Source organism: Sus scrofa, chromosome 13 (assembly GCF_000003025.6).
Source record: "Sus scrofa isolate TJ Tabasco breed Duroc chromosome 13, Sscrofa11.1, whole genome shotgun sequence".
Taxonomy (NCBI): domain Eukaryota; kingdom Metazoa; phylum Chordata; class Mammalia; order Artiodactyla; family Suidae; genus Sus; species Sus scrofa.
This window is the reverse complement of record NC_010455.5, coordinates 20,976,038-20,990,339: the sequence shown is the minus strand read 5'-3', so window position 1 is coordinate 20,990,339 and position 14,302 is coordinate 20,976,038. Positions and strand designations below refer to the sequence as shown.

At 37.7% G+C, this 14,302-nt stretch overlaps 1 protein-coding gene across 1 annotated transcript in view; it reads right to left on the bottom strand.

Annotated features, from left to right (window-relative positions):
• Positions 1–14,302, bottom strand: part of ARPP21 (cAMP regulated phosphoprotein 21) — a 133,011-nt gene that overhangs the window by 98,085 nt on the left and 20,624 nt on the right. Inside the window, 9 exon segments of the mRNA XM_005669338.3 lie at positions 1,963–2,074; positions 2,077–2,102; positions 2,820–2,879; positions 3,452–3,530; positions 4,974–5,118; positions 9,024–9,113; positions 9,995–10,036; positions 10,959–11,125; positions 12,875–13,048. Coding sequence (XP_005669395.2) covers positions 1,963–2,074; positions 2,077–2,102; positions 2,820–2,879; positions 3,452–3,530; positions 4,974–5,118; positions 9,024–9,113; positions 9,995–10,036; positions 10,959–11,087 — 683 coding nt within the window. The 5' untranslated portion in view covers positions 11,088–11,125; positions 12,875–13,048.

Sequence of the window (14,302 nt, the reverse complement as noted above, 5' to 3'; positions counted from 1 at the left end):
TTTAGAGCCATCACTCAAAGTTTATCAAGAGTCTTTACACAGTGCTTCATTTTCTCCAAAACTGTTCTACACGGAAACAAGTCTCAAACATGTGTATTAATATTTATGACTACATGATTGCAAAATCAGGTGAATTAAAGATGAATGCACTATCTCTACTAGTTGAAACTGTATCAATCTACTTGATCTATGGGCTTTTCCATATCTGTTATGGCCTTACAGAGAAAAGGATAAAAACAAATTAAAAAGAGATAGTCAATGACTTCCCTATTTTGCCATCAGCATGTCCCTGCATTGTAGTGTCTGAAAGTCATAGGAAAAACAAGAATGGGGAATGAAAAACAACAACAGTGAGAACTAGGAATATTTGATGGAGATGGAAAATGTAAAGGATTAAAGGACAGTGACCTTTCATTCCTACCACTGTTCAGAATAGGAGGTCTGTGTGCTAACAATCAGATGAAGTGGAAAGCTCATCAATTTCAAGATGTAATTTGCCAGCACAGTAGAATGCAACCACAGGACCCAATAATTCTGAAGCTTCAAAGACCTGTAAACATTATCCATTACAAATTCTCCTGCAGATAAATAAGTAATTTGAAGCCCAAAGAAGTGACGTGCTCAGTGTCTCTGAGATAAGAGCCAACTTCGGTCCCAGATCTCCCACCATGAGTTCTTTTCATTGAACACAGACTCAGCCTTGAGTAGACAAAGGGCCTCATCTCTGTCTCAACAAGTCCCAACCTCTGGTAAGCAGAAAATAATGTTTTAACCATGCTGCTGTGCTTGACACAAAAGTTCCCTTCACTAACAAAGCATTTCTAAAAACCATGCAATTTACACAATTTACCAAACACTGTGAAAAAGGAAATTACAATATACAAATGCTTTAAGGGAATGTTTTGCACAGGGACAGTTTTTCTGTTTAATGTGTATTTTACTACAAAAGTGGCTTGTGCTATACTTAAATGGGTTCAAGAGGGACAGTTCCAAATTTCCAAAGCAAATGACTACTCATCTCATGCTCTCTGGTGACTCAACAGGACCATGAAAAGAGAAAGATAGAAGCAAAGGAGCAAAACCAAACAACCAACCTCCTTTTAGAGCTAGAACTCAGATATAATCCAGCTCAAAACCTCTCATTTTACAGGTGAAAAAACTGAAATGGCAGATTTTAAATGACTTGTTTCAAGTTACACAGCTAGCAAATAAAAGAATTGGGTCTTAGAGGCAGACGTTTGTTTCCCAATGTGGAGTTTTTGTTACTCTGGAAACCACAATAAGATCAATGTCTTTAAGTCAGAAAAAGAAAGAAAAGGAAAATTATCCTGTATATGTCATTGTTGTTTTAAAATATTATTTTTGGAGTTCCCGTTGTGGCTCAGGGGTTGACGAATCTGACTAGGAACCATGAGGTTGCGGGTTCAATCCCTGGCCTCACTTGATGGGTTAAGGATTTGGTGTTGCCCTGAGCTGTAGTGTAGGTCGCAGACGCGGCTTGGATCCCATGTTGCTGTGGCGTAGGCCAGTGGCTACAGCATGATTAGACCCCCTAGCCTGGGAATCTCCCTATGCCATGGGTGTGGCCATAGAAAAGACAAAAAAAATGAAAAATAATAAAATAAAATAAAATATTTGTTATTTTTAATTCATTATATTTTGACATAAAATGTTCCATATTTTGTATGTGATCACAGGCATTATAGATTGAAGAAAGAAAACTGTTTCCGGAGTTGTGTAAAATATCAGGGAATAAATACATTTTATTGCCTAAATTTTATCAACTTTCCTGGTCCTCAGATAATCTTCTGCAGAAAATGCCACACTACTGCTGATAAGAGCAAGAGATAGATAACACTGCACATTTCAAATGCCATTTGCTTTGAATTTTATACAGTGTTCTTATAAATGAATCCACGAGAGAAAAAGAAAATGCTAAATAAATATGGAGATGGGGCTTACATTCTTGTGTTGCCAGTCTTGTTGATGATAACAGATTTCCCTGTCTGATCCACGTTGTGATCCAACCCAAAGTAAGCTGCCACACGATGGACAAGCATCCTCTGATAGGAGACATCTGAGGAAACTTTTTATAGTGATTACTGGAAAGGAAAACAAGAAACAGCAGAATCAGCATTTTTGTTTCTGGCCTGCAGTACATTTTATAGGTACACACATAAAGTCATTTCTTTTTCATCCAAACCATTAGGCTTATTTCATTTCTGGCATCACTTGATGCTTGCATTTCCAGACAAATTTTCCACTTATAGATTTATGGACTGAGTTACAATAAGTGTTTTTTGTTTCATAGTTGCACATTTTTCAAACCACAGAGAACTTAAGGTCATTGGAAAGTATTCAGTTTTAGTTGAGGATACCTTATCAAAGGAGCCAGACACAGGACAAATTATATAACATGGGACAGCAGATGCCTATCTGGAGATGTGTCATTACATGTTGACACTAAAAGCAGCTCAATTATTTCCAGGCATAACTGACTACAGCCAGCTGGATCCCATTAAAAAACTATAATAAAAATGAAAAGGGTCACTTCTTGTTACTGCTACTCTATGCTAATCAGTGGCCCCCTGTTTATGGCCATTTTGTCAGGAACTTAACAAGCAGGAACACACATAGTCCAAGCAACAATTCCCATCGTCATACAGCTCCTAACTCCAATAGCATCTCTATTGAACAAGTCAGCAAATATATTAAATAATGTTTTAGCTATTCCTAAATTGTTCCAGAATGAATAATTAAACCCAAATACCAAACTGAGACACATCAGATTAATGAACCAGTATTGCAATTTAACATACTTGTTGTCACCAATGAAATCAATAATTTCCTGCTCCATTTTCAAGAGTATCATCCTGTCTCTGCAAAATAAATGTTAAAATGAAAAGGTTTTATGTACTTTCATTCCCAAAGACTTCAAAAGTTCATTTATATGTATGGAAAAGATTGTTTAAATGCATATGGCTACAAATCAGTATCCAACTATTCTGGAATATGTTATCCATACACCTACAATTCTGTTCTGCTAAAAGATTATATCTCATCGCATTTGTTAAATATTTTGTAATACTGAAACTTCTGTAGTTTTTAATGTTAATTAAGATATGCAAGGTATTAGGCCTATAACACACATCAAGTAAATTGTATGCTTTAAATTAACTGGAAACTAGAACAAAGCTAAGCCCAAGTAGAAGAATATTTATTCTTTATTCATTGGGTAACTATTCAGGAATTAAAACTATCTGTACTCAGTAAACATGCAAACTGTTAGCAGAAAAGAGAAAAAGTACAAGATATACAAGAGATAGTACAAGACAACAGAGACGGTATCTGCCTCTTACAGATCCCTTCCTAGAAACATTTGGATTAATGACTTTAATTGTAATAGTCTACTTGACTCTTCCAAAAATAAGAGGTTTATTTAATAATTTACCTGGAATTATTCTTTAATGTGTTAATCAGAAACTCGTGTAAGTCTATGCCTGTAGAATCCGTATATTCTTGGCTGCAATCTGAAACAAATAGGAGGATGGAGTTGTCAGAAATGCTAATGGGGCAGTAGGGTGGAAAAGGTTTTCCCAACCTTCTATTTCCCTGATGCTCAGGTAAGTTTTAAATGAAGCTATTCGTGTGAAGGATACATGTTACAAAACTAGCAACCTGGCAATATTACATCAGAATGAAAATTAGATCCGGTGATTGAGAACACCCCGTAGATTCTGATCATGGAAAGACCCAACTGTCAGAGGAGAGGAAGGAGGCACAGACTGGGTGGGTGGGTGGGTGGAGTCAAATATCATGTGTTCATTCTGTGCTGTCAATGGCAAGGGCATGACCTCCCTGTGACCATGACAGTGACAGGTACTCCCAACCCACACAGAGAGTTCTCAAGAGTCTGAGATCCCCCAGCACACGCTTTCTCTTAAAATCATGAAGGCAAAAATCAAGGTTCTATTACAAGACTGTCTAAATATTAATCAATACAAAGTATAGGAGGGCACTAAATATTTCCAAGCCTTTCAAATCTTTGATGCTTAATTTCCAAAAGCTTAATTTCTAAAGCTAGTTTAGGAACCTGCACTTCTTCACTCTTGGATACACTTTGGTTTTAGATATTTAGCAGCAGAGATAATCATTATAAGCAGATATATGGTTATAGAGCATAATATGAGAAGTAGTCGTCATTTCTCAACTGGTCAGATGCTCTATTCTCTCTCAGTTGTTTAAAAAAATAGTCTACTGCAAAGCTATTTATTCATGGAATTCTTCATTTCAAATTAGTTTTGTTTTTTCTTTTTGTTTTAGTTTAACATAATTATATGTAAGGCAACAATTGATAAGTTTGAATTTTAGAGTTGGTATTTTAGAAGGCATGACATCCGGGCAAGACTTTTTATTGAAGTCCAAGTGTGTACATTTTAAAAGAGATATTATGAGACAGTATATGGGTTGCAGAGACCAAATGCATCTGTGCCAGATAAAAGGTTAATATGTATTCCACTGACATGGACATATACACCTGTGCTTTGGGGATAACATCACTTATCACCTATACTGAGAATTTCTAACCCACTATCTGTCTTTTAAGATAAAACATAAAACTGGGTATCATTCCTGTTCATCAATTCCAGTTAGCTGGACTAATAAACCTGAATTTAAGAACTGACTTATACTTTCTCCCTTGTATAAACTTCTCATTGAAAACAGAAGATCTAAATGAATATCCAAAGAAATAAGTGATCCTAAAAAAAACCCCTTTCTAGATACACAAAATGACACCATGAACAGAAAAAAAAATCAAGTTCACATCATCTTTTACACACACATACGTACACATACAAAATTATATATTCAGAGTTTGGTGAGAGGTGAATACACGTGTAAAATCTAGAATGTATTCTGTGACTATTTCTGTGTCCAAACTGAGTAAGTTAAGGAAACATTTTCACATTCACCTTTTGATAACATTCTGATCTTGGGTTTTTCAGAGGTTTTATCTTTGTTTTTATCCTTTTCTTTTTCTCTTTCAGAGTCATCTTTCCTAGATTTATCATCCTCTTGCAGGCTGGGAAAACTGGAAAGCTGTAAATGAACTGATTCCTGTTGGGGAAAAAATATAATAATTTAGGGCCAGATTTAAGAATCTCTGTCTGGTTTCCATTTTGCATAGAGATTATTAAGAACGGAAAATGAAAGCCAGGTGTAGATTTTTTTTTTTCTTAAATGGTAAAAAATTAAACCTGACAGAAAAATAATTGCCCTTTTTAAGGTGAATTAAACTTCAGAATTCAATGGAAGGTCATGAGAAATATCTAGAATTAAACCTTTGCCTCATGAATATTTATCTCAAGCAAGTTAAATTCCCGTAGATCACAACTCTTATTTTCTCTACAGGTTTATTATTCTAACACCTAGGAAAAATTTTCTTTATCAATAAGCTTGCATCACAGCTACTATCATGTCTCAAGAGAAAAAAAAAGAGGCTTCTGCAGTTCTTTTCTATAATTCCTTGTAAGGAGAAGTTGGCACAAACACAGACAGACAGATACTACGAATCATAATTACAGAAAAAAAAACAGACATAAATAAAGGCCATAACAGCCAATTTATAATTAAAATTGTTTTAGAACCACATCAACAATGATTTCTATCACTATGAAAAACCACGACATATAATTGAAGGAGTCCTAGGTCTGGATTATCATCATACATTGTTTACAAAAGCTATAAATAAGTCATCATAGTATATGGTTACAAAAATCACTGCCTTTTAGAAAAGGTAGAAAATAGGACTATGTTTTTCATCAACTATATATAAACAATTTTAATTCTAGCATCAGATAATCCTTTGCAAAATATAAGACTCTCTTGAACTGATGCTTGGTTGACCATTTAGAGTACTGGGACTGGATCTACTTTTATATTTATTTATTTTGCACTGAAAACAGATCATTTTGGATTAACTCATGTATCAGCCATTTGGTCGATAGCATGTTCACTGTTTTGAAGAAGAATGAGCCAAATTATGTTTTTCAGTTTTATGAAAAAACTATGCTATGATTAAAACTATGACAAATGAGCCGACATTAAGCCCACTGGTTCTTATGTAAGAGATCATCTGATGGGAAAGCTTTCTTCTACCAGCGACATTAACATTTATGATGTAGGGAAAAGATATTCCAGTGACTAATAGTGTTTCTCACTGAAAACTAAACTAATGCTCCTCTGCACGTGACTAAATTGATGCCTCTACATCCTCAAAATCATGGCCCATCTGGGATTCTTAATGGTTCTTGGTAAACCTAGCTAATCCAACAAGCAGAAAATAAAAGTCCTCCAAAGCCAAGTTTCTTTTTTGGGAAGGGCTCCATTGTGTATACTGGGCTGGAATAAAAAGTCACCATTGTTGAAAGATGCATGATATAGAGGATGAACTAAAACAGTCTCATGGTAAACATTTATCTTAACCAGGTTTCCCAATATCCACGTTTATCCTGGGGTTGGACATATACAAACTATGTAAAACTGAGTGTAACTTGATTATAAGGTCTTTTATCATCTTTTATCACATGATGTGGGACAGAAATGTCTCAGTATGCAAAGATTCAGGCAGACTTTAGTTTAGGGTAACAACTTGCTTCCATTTGCTAAGGAAACAGCTGGAACAGTTCTGTCTCAGGATTGGGATTTGACAGTTGATCAGGAGAGGAAACAGGGTACCAGGCCCTGGGAGTGGTCTCACTGCTTCTTCAAAACCAATTGAACCATCCAGCCTCAGTAAGTTTGAATCTAAAAATCAAAGAGGCTTGGAAATACAAAGCAAGAGCCGAGGCTAAAGGACATCATTTACAAGAAAATGTACAAACTCATGCCATGTGTTGACAAATACTATACTCAGAAAAATACCTGTCTTTTCTCCACATTATGGTGTTGAAAGAACACACAAAAGTGCTATAGAGTTGGTAAAAAACAATCTGTTATTTTTTAATATTTTTATTGATATGCTCAATAATAAAATACAAGTGTTAATAAATACATTGGTACAGGATAAGTTTATATCCAACAACAGTAAAAGAATGATTCAAGTTGCAGTAATACACTGATAGGTAAAGAGTATAACATTAGAAAAGCAAAACTCCTTTAACTTAAGGACAGAATGAACCATCCGCTATGGGTCTGAGATCAAGTAATACAGGTAGCAAGAGTTTTTCCCACGCAGGAAAATGAAGGCAGTTTTCCAAATACTGTGAATATACAAACATTGGGGAAGCAATACAATCCAAATACTGTATACTTCGGCCAGTGGTCTCTGGGATTCAGTTCCCATACTCTGTAAGTGCTGCTGGTACCTAATGAAGGCATTGCACACGAGCTCAAAGGTCTGTGTCTTTAGTCTCTAAAAAAGTAGCATGGCCATTGCTTATCTGTGTGTCTGGGTATTTTCTATTGGCCCCCTGCTCCCACCACACCTCAGCCAGTCCAAATGGAGGCTTGCCAGTTCTAATTCTCTCCTACAAAGCTAGTCTTGGTGACTCAGCTTGGAACCAGCAGGAACAAAGCACCGTTTGCCTCTTATTTCTCTGCACCAATTGCATGGAGAAACTAGACTTAGGTCTAGACAGGTACTATGATACAGGTGATCGCTTAAAAAATTTCCTCCTGGTACCTTGTCAAATGGAATAACAAGCAGATGAAGTCTGTAAAGGCTGTCCTCCTCTGCCTGGCATGAGGAGTGGGGCATCACTGGGACATTACTTCTCCCAGAGTCTGTTATTCTGCAGGGTTCATGTATATCGTGTGCAGTACACTACAAGCCATCAATCAGCGCTGAATAATATAAGCCATGATTTTCACATTATCCCCCCTCTCCAATCTCCATTAAAAATAGAAGCACAAATAAAATGCTGAACAAAAGCCACACATTTCTCAGAGCCCAAGTAAAAGAAAGCTTGTGTAGGAAACAGTGATGGCTACTGAAAGCTAGCCCGCCCAGGCTTTAGGACATGGGTGGCCTGTTAAGGAAATGAGGCTGGGGGAAAAAAAAATACCCTTAGGACAATAATCTATAAGGGATTTATTTTTGGTCCTTTTGAAGAAAGTGCTCTCGATGCTCTCTGAATCCATGAGGAGAATTTAGAGTATTTTAATTAAAGTAAAAAGGGAAAAGCAAAACAAGGCTCAACAAAAATAATGATATATTAATCAATTTTTTCCTCCTCTGGGCTCAGATAAATCATTTTACTTTTGTCTCAACTGCTCGAAGCCTTTGATAAAATAAGGAAAAATTCTAAGCAGCAAGACCATTTTTATAAAAGTTAATATGATGCCTAAAAGGCAAACAAAAATAAATATGATGTGAAGGTTCCCATTTTGTCACAGAAGAGTTTTGTTGGAATTTGAATTTTTAGAGTTTAATAGTCTTGCTGGAAGGAGCAAAAATAGGTATAAGGATATGCAGCAATATATTAAATATCTTAACTTAAATTCACCATCATCTCAGATTTATTTCTGGGCAATTTTTCCAGGATTGAGAAATCTCACCAAAGGCCATAAATGTATGTCTCCAAAGCTCAATGCACCTTATTCACTCTTTCTAAACTTTCATAAGAGCCAAGATTTGTGTTTTTTATAGGCAAGTGCATATTGGGGAGGTGAGAGGTAGGAAGGAGACGGGACACTTAGGATTATATTTGGTTCAGTCTTATCAAGAGAGAGCCTTTGAGGAAAATCAGCACTACCGGGCTTACATTTTAAGTTTTAATCTAAATTCTTTTGAATTCCTTTCCACTTGCAGTTTTCAGAGAGTCTGGAAAAAAACAAATGTAATACTTTGTGACAAACTGTTTAACTATTTATAATGTCTCAGAATCAGGGGATGAAGCCAGAAAACTTTTCCTTCTTCAACTGATTTTGCTCCCCCAAACTACTATATAATGCCAAATCAATGCTCATGCACACAAAGGCAGATCCCATCATGCAATGACTGATAATGACAGGGGCTGTACCTGATCCTGAAGACTCTCCCCTCCTGGTCTGGCTGAGGACTCTTCACAGACAGCAAGGCTGCGAGTTAGTTTACCTTTCCCTGCTCCTGACTGAGAAGGGGAAAGAAACGGGAAGGAAAGGAAAAATAAAGAAAACAAACACAAAATAGCCTCAGGCTGTCAAATCACCTCCGCCTTCTCTGACATTCCCAAATAAGATTTTTAAATCAACCTTCAAATCCTCTTCTCAGTGCTGTCTACACTGGCTCCAAGCATCATACCCCCGGGGTTGATGGGAATGCAGTGTCTACACTGGCCCCAAGCATCACACTCCTCAGTTGATGGGGATGCAGTGTCTACACTGGTTCCAAGCATCCAAGCAAGCATCATACCCTTATGTTGATGGGGATTCAGGTAGAGAAGAATGGGAAAGGATAAATTTAATTAAGGAACAGTCTTGGCAAACTGTGCCCATCACACTGGAAACATACAAAGAGTGCAGTCTTGCCATTTCATGAAAGTATAAGGAGAAAAAGACAATAAAAATTCATTTCTACTAAAACTGAGATTGGAAGTGATTTGACTGAGAAGGTATTTTAAAAGTTGAAGACTGTGTCCTAAACACCAGAACCTTTTCACTTCAAGGCAGAAACCAATTGGGCAGACTAAAACATTTCCCCCAAACTTGATTTAAAATGAAAAGAAAACAAGCAGCTAATCAATTTTGTAAAGCTCTGTCAAATCTGCCAGTTTGCAAACAGGATCAAATACATACATTGTAGTTGTGTGAACCCTAAATACTTTAATTAAAAAGCATAAAGGCCCAGAAAGAAAGAGAGGTGTCAACAACAACCCCATTAAAAGCAAGCAGCACTGGTACAGCCAAGGTCCACATACAACCATGTGAACTGCCGGCAAATCTTCTAACCCAGATGTGACATGAACAATTGATAACCATGATATCAGGTCAATGTAGAATTCTAGAACCTTACCTTGGATTTTCTTCTCTCTTGGTTCTGAGCCGCCAGCCGCCTCTGTATGTTAGAAACAAAATAACAAACATACAAACAAACAGTAAACCAACAACCAAGGAGAGTAGAGGGGGAGAGGGAGAGCAAGAAAAAAGATGTCACTAGAGTTGAGAAACCAGTAACATCAGAAACAAACTCCCCGCAACTTTTGACCATTTATCTTTCCTCCTCTCCTTACATAAGCCCCTGGGGAGGGAAAAAGCTGGTCCATTACACAGTTATCTGCCTTTGCTCACTTTTTATACAAAAAGAGTTAACACTTGTCCAGTTTGATTCAAATAAAATTGATACAGGCTATTTGCAAATATAGTTTGCTTTCCTTGTACCGTCTTTCTCTCATAAACCATGAGTATTTAATCACAGCACTTTCTCAGTACCAAAATCACCCGTAAACTCTTCCCTGCCCCTCCTAGAGCATCCCCACTCCCATCCCTCCTTCTCTCTGGCTGGGAATTTTAGGCTTTTCTGCTAATAAGAATCAAAGCTTAGCCTGCTCGTGAAGGTCAACAGAGCACACATCTTTGATTTTTCTTAGTCTAGTATGAGCTGGGTCATCTTCCTCTTTCCATGGAATACAAACCCATTTTTAAAACTCAGCTAGTATAAAGTTGCCTGAGGAGAAGCCCTCTACAAACCCCTTGAGGTGGTCCAGAAATTAATGTGGAGACGCTATGGGCAAATTCTGTCACTGAATACGTTCTTTGGATTTTTTTTTTTTTTTTCATTTCAAAGAGCTTTATGGTCAGAATGCACCATTTATTCAGGAAAAAAGTGACTAATAACTGGGAAACAATAAAATTCATTTGTGGGATTTCCTATTCATATTACTAATTAGACTCTTTAAAAACAAATCATCAAAGTATCTTCAGAATGAAAGAAAGGGATGCACACAGTGGTGTTAGAAAGGGGATTTCTCCAGGCTCACCTGTAGTTCAAGCTTCTCTTCCTCATCCAGACTTTCGGATTTAACCACACCATTCTCTGGAGTGGTTGTCTCCTGCTCAGGCCCACCTTCCTCCACTATGGCCTGACTCAGGTCTCCTGGCTCAGACATTCTCCCAGATGCAAATTAAAATAACAAGGTTTGATGCCCTATAAGGTTAAGATGTCAGAAAGTAAAGTCAGCGCAAGGGGAAGTTTTGACCCTTATTCTCAAGATTCTTGATTTCTCCCTTTGCTCTCAAATTCAAATGAGCAACTCATCCTCCCTGTCAATTTCATACCAAAAGAGAATAAAACAAGATCAAATCAAGTACCCAAGAAAATCACAAGAGGCAGATTCCATCACCCTATCCATGCACACCCCTACCCCCAACACACACACTTGTGATACACCTATACACACTCTTATGAATATACCTAGCCATCTAAGTGGATCAACACATCTCAGAGACATTTAAGTTTCATGCAACTCCCAGTCCCTATGCCCCACTGTAAAGTAGAAGAAAAAGAAAAAGAGACTATTTCCCCAACTCTTGAACACATGACCCTCAACTTCTGAGTCAGGAGGTTCTGCAGCATCTCTAAGATGATTCACAAATAACTGGCAAGTTTCAACCATAGACATACTTTCCAAGGTGCCAGGGATACCTCTCTACAAGTGGCAGAAATCAATGTAAGAGGTAATAATTCAGTAGATATATAGCATCTAAATTTGGCAATAAACCCATCAGGGACAACAGTTTCAGGCTTTAAACTGACAGCGACATAATTAAAAGCAGAAGCCCTTCCTCAAGCCCCTATCGGCTGCTGGGGCTGCAAATTCTGCAGAAGAAAGTGTCTGGCAGGCAGCTCTAATGAAGCTATCACAACTGAACTCTGATGCTCCAGGCTCACGAGAGTTGACCACACAGAAACTGGAAATGGCTTTTCAAAGTGTAAGCCCTTTATTATTATTTTTTCTCCCTACCTCCATAAAGCCCCTGACACTTCCTTTCTGATATGCTGTCACATGAGACTCATGAATTATTTAACATTTACTTCCTCCTCAGTATTTTTAAGAAAAAAAAGAAAGAAGGAAAGGAGGAAGCAAAGAAGGAAGGAAGTAAAGAAATAAGGAAGCAAAGAAAGGAGGAAGGAAAAGAAAAAAAAAAGACATTATAGCTTGGAAAATCAGTTATTCCACAAAATCTCCCAAGTAATGACTGAGCTGTTCCCAGTCATTACAATCGTAATTAATCCTGGACATATCTTGTTCTGTTTTTCTGGCAGTGTTTGATTACCATTTACTAATTCAGTAACTTCATTTACAACTAGACAAAGGAAGCATGAGGAAAATCTAATTTTTGTTGTAAAATTCCTAAGACCTACCGTGACAAGACAGATGCACCTAATGATATGGTTAAAAACACAGGATCGCTTGGCAAAGGATTGTGGGAATGTGAAAGTTAGTTTTCCTCAAGGATGGTGGTTTGAGTCTGTGAGGGACTAGTGAGCAAGGCTCTGGAGTTTGGGAGGTTTGAGGATATTCCATTCAGTGTATCTGACGGATCTCATATGTCAGTGACACTGGGGATGCGTGTAGGTAACCAAACAAAAAGTTCTCTTTCCCAGCAGAAAACAGTTTGTTTTTCAACGTACTGAGTTGGGGGAGGAGATGGGACTTCTGTGGCCCTTTTTGCCAGAGCATTTCAATTAAAAAAACAAACAAACAAACAGATCATGAGCAGATTTTAAAAAATGAACGAATGGAGCTCGAGTTTTACAAACTGTAAGCCAATCCCTGATACAGATCCTGTTTGTTTGGGTCACCTTTCATGAACTGTTTGATGCAAACAGGCACATTTATAGAATGGGGAAAATATACAGATGAGTGACAGTCATCTGATGACAGCCCTTTACCTTTCACGCAGAATTCCTGCTGTCGTTCTTGGTGACTTATGAGCGGCTTCTGTCTTTCGATGCCAGGAAAATCCACACAAGTGATCAGAGGCAACGGGAGTCCCATGTCCCCATTAACAGTTCAGAACCCCCATCTCCAGGCGATTCCCTTACACGGTCTGACACATCATCCACCTGAAAAAAGATGAAAAGTCAATGATAATGGTTGCAAGAATCACAGTAGGGTGAAGGATGAAATAAACAAGACTGGGTTTCTAACACTAATGACCGGCTTCCAGCAAATCACGTTCCCGGCTTGATCCAGCTCCACCTGTCCCAAGCTGCCTGCTTCTTCTCTAATGAAGGCTACAGCCGGCTGTTCAAGTCAGAACGGCACCCACGCAAGGAGCTAAAATTAACAATTGCATTATGCACCGAAGATTACTCACTTCAATTTTAACCTTTTTTAGTGAAATCTCGCACTTTATATTGAAGGAAAAAAAAAAAAAAAAAAAAAAAAAAACAAGCTTGTGTGTTTGCCTCAATGAGAATCCAAATCACCTTTGAGCAGAAGTCTTGCCTCCTTTTTCAACCAAGGCCTTTGTCTTAATTATAGATCAATCTAATCTACATGAATGCTGTTTCTGTGACTCCTTTCTTCATGAAAGTTATCCTATGAAGGCACATGGAAAGATTTTGGACTTAATGAGGCATTATCTGGAAAGATGAAAAAAATATACAAAGGAAGAAAAAAAACTTTCACCATGACATTGCTGAGAAAGCTCTCTCCTCTCCACTTACAGTTGGGGAAGAAGAATTCCTCCTATTCCAGTTGCTGGATGAACAGTCTATCCACACACCTCCCTCCCCATTAGGATTGCTACCGCCAGCTGGGCATTCTGTTTGACAGCAAAGTGGAGGGATTCAACAGCTTTTCAAACTCTGAGACTGTTGAAAAGAATCCCTGCTATAACGTGCACTTTCTTTTTCTAACAACTCCTACAGAAGCAGAGGCAAAGACAGCTAGAATGCAAACACAGAGACGGATTCCTAATAACGTTTGCCAAAATCAAGCTGGATCTTTCGCCTCTCGCTGCAACTCGACTCTGGTACACACCTGCTAAATCCAACAGCACGCACATCTCTTCACCATAGACCTGTCTTTGAAAACACTACATGCATCTCAGTTATTTAGTCTGAAGTTTAGAAAACCTTTCAGTCTCCCCCTCGCTGCCCCCTCCCAAGTTTAAATGAGCACAGCTGGCTGCTCACTGAATTTTACTGCATATTGGGTTACAACACCATTTGTTGTGTAAGAGGAAAACAACTGTTGAAAATCCAATCACTTAGTCAATAATTTCTAGCTTTATTCATGTCTTATTAAAATGGATAATTGGCTGTAAACTGTTGCTTTTGTTGTTAAAAAATTATATAACTATTGAGAGAAGC